General features: G+C 37.7%; 1 protein-coding gene across 1 annotated transcript; it reads left to right on the forward strand.

The window, feature by feature from the left end:
• The first annotated feature begins 738 nt into the window (after positions 1-738).
• On the forward strand, positions 739-2134 carry LOC121247522 (putative uncharacterized protein DDB_G0290521). Its single transcript, XM_041145866.1, has one exon. It carries the CDS (start codon positions 827-829, stop codon positions 1868-1870), a length of 1044 nt encoding a protein of 347 aa, XP_041001800.1. The 5' UTR covers positions 739-826; the 3' UTR covers positions 1871-2134.
• The last annotated feature ends 3045 nt before the right edge of the window (positions 2135-5179 follow it).

Here is a 5179-nt window from a genome sequence, read left to right on the forward strand (position 1 = left end):
TGGGCGGTGTCGCGCACGGCGGCGCGACGGCAGCAGGCTGGGTGAGGAACGGTTGTACGGCGAGAGAGAGAGAGAGAGAGAGAGAGAGAGAGACGTCCGCGCGGGAAAGAAACCAGGGGAAAGAGAAAGGAAAGAATAGAAGAAAAAGAAAAAGGAAGAAAAGAAAAAGAGGAAAGAGAAAAATGTAGGAAAAAAAATGAGGTCCAATCCTAACATCTTGGGTCACAAAAATGATTCAACGGAAACGGTTTTAAAACAGCAAGTGAAATAAAATAATTCAAATGCAGTAATTAAAATGAAAATAAATAATTAAACCCAACAACAAGTTAATTTAATTCGAGAAGAAATTTAAACACATAACAATAATTAATTTAAAGAAAGCACTTCAAAAATAAATTTCACAAAATCAAAATCATAAAAATAAATCCACTAAAAATCCAACAATTTTAAAACAAGAGAATAAATTTTTAAATTAATAATAAATAATATTTCAATTAAACATACACTAAAATACGAGATGTTACATTACCCCTCACTCACGAAGTTCAGTCCCACCGGGGTACTATAATGAGTAAAACTCTGTCACGGCTAGAAGGCAAACTCATTCGAACGATCTAAATGCAATGGAATCTTTACTGTGTACTTTTGTTGTATGTAGTGCAGAATTAATTCGATGCCTTCCGTTTTCCTCTCTTTCTCTGCCCCTCCCTCCCTCTTTATTGTAGAACTATAAATAACAATAAACATCAACCATCTATCTTTATGCCCATCACAGGTATTCTTGTTTAGTTGTTTTCAAGTCGGTTCTTCAAAAATAACCTTAATAATGGCAAACCAGGCCCCCCGCCCTCGTCCATTGTTCCGTTTACCTACAATAGCTCAAGAAGCTACCCCAGTCCCAGCCCCTGCCCCTGCCCCTGCCCCTGCCCCTCCTACGGAGCCACGCCCACCTGTGGCTCGGCCTAGAATAAGGCCATTAATACCTGCCATTGCAGCAATAGTTCCTGTTGCCACCACTGCATCAATTCCATCATCTCCAACTCCAAGAGCTTCCTCTTCTTCCGAAGTGCCAATTGTCGCATTCTCGTCATCAGTGCAAACATCACCTAGTGCCAAAAGTTTTGGTCCTTCCTCTTCAGATGCAACTTCTCTAGCACCTAAAGCAGCGCCATCCCCATCTTCAGCTCCAACTTCATCAATTTCTAAAGCAGCAGCACCACAAATTTCCTCCACTACCAATACTGCAACCTCTACCCCCACAACTCGTGTGCCTAGCCCTGTCCCACCTCCCAAAACAATTGAGCCTACTGTTCAAACCTCACCTCAATCACCTAATCCCAAGTCTTCGGCTTTACCATCACCTGTTTTAACCCTTTTGCCTTCCCAACTGAAGTCGCAGACTGAACTTGAGCAGAAGATCCCAATGGAGGTCCAGGAGAAGACCGTCGTGTTTCAAAGGACCATTGGAGGGGAAGAAGTGTCGAATGAAAATGAAACCAAGGAGAAGGGGAAAAGTAGTGGCAAAACTATTTTGGATTCAATGGAGGCGGGTGTGAGGGTTATATCAATTGCTGGCGAAAATAAAGGTGCCTCCATGAAACTATTCCAATCCGCAACGAAACATGAAGTTGCTCACAAGAATAAAAATCCTAAAACAAAAAGCCATGGCAGTGACTCGAAAAGTGGTACCGATAGCAACAAGGAGGGGAATCCGAAGAAGAACAAGAGTCACAAAGGAAAAGTGACAAGTTCACAGCCCATGAGTGCGTTCGTGAACAATAATGTGCAGGGCATTAACAGCTCCATCCTCTACAATTGTTCATGCACTCACCATGATCCTGGGGTGCACCTTGCTCTCTCTAGGAACTAGGAAGCCCAATGCCGAGTTCCATATCAAAGATCAGAACATGAGGAGAGAGACTTGGAGAGATTATGCAGCGTTTCTTGTTAGGTTAAGCGATGTTAGAGAATAAACTATATAAAGGTGACTAGAGTGTTGGTGATTAAACAGGGCATGGATTCTAATTCTTCATAGCTAGGTTCCACTTGATCTGTTATAAAGTGTAGTTGAAGATTGTCAATCACCTATATATGTTTGGTAATAAACATGCGGTTTGCATGAATATGTAAGTGACTAATGTCAACGAATAAAACACAGCTCCTCACGTTTGCCCTTTTATATTTTTCATCGTATTACATGGAATATCGTAATTCAGATCTTTCGGCTGATTGTCTTTTCCTTTTTTTATTCAAAAAACAATATTCTGTCGGAGTCTTCCTGACGAATTAATCATAAAAAATTCAAGAAAGTTTTGTTGAAATACGACTTTTGTTTTGCGGCTTATTTTGTTTTAGCGATACGACCTCTCTATGCTGGAAAATTGTGAATAAGATGCTTTGTTCGAACTTCGAACTTCCGTCCACTCTTTAGATAGAATGGCGATGTATCCGAGATTTGTGTGCCATCTTTACAACACGGGTAAAGATGGTGTCTTCCAAGAGTGAGCCCACCAATATTGAACTTCATAGTATTAAGTCTTCCAATGCTTCTTTGGCAACTGCTTCAGCTTCAGTTTCAGTTTCAGTTTCAAAGCCTCAACAAATATAGAAATTATATTTGTAGTGATGGAGTGCGTAAGTGTTGCCTAATTCTTTTTAAAAAAATGAATAAATACGAAATTTATATAAAAATAAATAAATTTTTTAATAGTAAACTCTACTCTTTTTTAAAATAATTATTCGACGCTTATACATTTTACAATTGTACGTAACATTATTCTTTTATTCTTCCTCTCATCAAGGTTTTGATAGAATAATAATTTATTCTAGTGATTGTGGGCTTGCTTGTTTCTTTTGAGGGGCAATGTGTCCTGTTGTCTTTATAATTATGTCGGTAATAATCTAATTGTGTTGCAATCTAGGTTTTTGAAAAAAAAACAAAAAGCTTCATTTCGTGTCTAGTACTTTGACATTATGGGTGAACTTGGAAGACTTCTTTTGTTTCTCTATTGAAATTGAGAGTTATATATTGTTTGCTTTTATGTCATTTGCATAGTTTTTCCTGCTTTCTATAGGAATATTTATGCAATATGCCAAATGCATTAGTGAGGTAGACATCTATCAAGATCCTTTTACCTGTTCATTTGATTTTATTAGCAAATTAAATTATAGATAATGAGAATGAGAATGAGAATGAATTTTCTTTTTACATGTATTATGTGTTACGTATAGTATATTAGTGAGGTAGACATCTATCAGCAAGTGCTAAAACTCAGGCCATTTGGCTCATCCTTTCAGTTGTCATAACCCGTCGCTGCTCCGTTTGTCAGTTAGACGTACATAAGTCTTCCTGCATGGAGACCTCTCTAAATTAGTATTCATGGCTCTTCTGCTAGGTTTTGCCCATCCACAATATTCTCATCATGTTTGCCACCTCTACAAAACCATCTATGGCCTAAATCAGGTACCTCGATCCTGTCTTCCAAAGTACATGATTCTTGAGCTCAGGTTCTTATCCTCTATGGCAAATAGTTCACTCTTTATTTATTGGCAAGCTTCTCTAGAACTCTTTGATCTTATTTATGTTGAGGATATTCTTGTCATCAGTTCCTCCTCGGCAGCCATTGACACTCTGCTCCGCCATCTACGTAGGAGCCTTCCTATTAAGGACCTGGGGCAGCTTCACTTTTTCTTGGGCATTGAAGTCCATTTTCAACCCGGTGGAGTTTTCCTCTCTCAACATAAACATATCATGGACCTACTAAAAAAAACCAATATGTCCAATGCCAAAACTGTCTCCACACCCATGAGTTCGGCCCATGCACTCCAACTTTTTTTTTTTTTATAGTGATCCTTTTCACGATCCCACTCTCTATCGTAGTACTGTTGGAGCCCTACAGTATGCTATGCTCACTCAGCCCGATCACTTGTCTTTTGCCATCAACCATGTCCGTCAATACATGCACTGCCTCACTGTCAATATCTTTGTTTTCAAAAAAATTAGATTTTAGCACTTCTTAGTAATAACCATTATAGAAAACATCAAATAAACGCTATAACAAAAACGCCTATTCATGGCCAGACATTTTCGACTAAAATGATCATTTTCTACGAGAATTATTTTTCTTGGTGTAATAAATAAAAGTTTCTCAAGGAAAGGCACTAGGGATTGAGAGGAATAACTTGTTAAGAAAAATCAAAGAAGGTGGAGCTTTGTACGGTTTAAGAGGAGGAATTCAATGGTAGGGAGGTTTCATCCATTTCTTAGAAATAGCTGCTAGAAAAAAGTTCAATTACAACAAAAAAATAGATAGTAAAAATATGCCTTCATGCACAGTCGACGCTACTTCTCATGAAAGGGCATCGACTGTTTTAGATCCCAAACCCCATTCAAGACCCAAAGCAATATCATTAAACTTTATGAGTACCTTTTGATTTGTTAACTAAGTTGAACAATAATAAGAAGAAATAAATTATATTAAAGTTAGTTCCAAATTCAGCTTCAAAGCAATATCATTTAACGTTGCATTATGATAGGGTGCATGGCATGGGGCCTTAGGCTAAAGTACTACATGAAAAATTAGTCACAACGAAAGATTAACTGACAAATCAAACCAATATTCAATAGATTTAGATCTAAATATCTAAGCAATCACATATATTACCACAAATATCAAAACCAAAATCTACGAAAGAAGTAGAACAATTAACATAGATTTTGGTAAGGAATTGAAAATTCATTAAAAAATCTCTTCAAAATCTAAGATTACTCCCGGTGCTCAGCCGCTACCTTTAAATCCACTATAGAATTTATTATTTACAATCAGATTTAGACATTAGTAAAAACTTTGAAGACTCTAAACTTGTCTTGTAATTCCACGAGTGACCCCCATTCAATTTCTACAATATTGGAGCTCATAAATCCTTTTGGCCTTTCAATACTTTAACCGTGAGCACCAACTTGATCTTTATAGTAACGACAACTCCGAAAATCATTTGGGCCAATGAACATGTACACACCAATAGACTCAATAACAATAACCCAAGAACAAGGTGATATTTAAAGATCAACACGGTGATGGTCTCTATATTGTAGAGACAGTTGTTTGGTTTTTAGGCTCGGTAACTCACAACGGTTTTCTCTCAGGGCAAGAAGTAAGGATCTTTGAAATAGTGATCA

This window comes from Juglans microcarpa x Juglans regia, chromosome 1S (assembly GCF_004785595.1).
Source record: "Juglans microcarpa x Juglans regia isolate MS1-56 chromosome 1S, Jm3101_v1.0, whole genome shotgun sequence".
Lineage (NCBI taxonomy): Eukaryota > Viridiplantae > Streptophyta > Magnoliopsida > Fagales > Juglandaceae > Juglans > Juglans microcarpa x Juglans regia.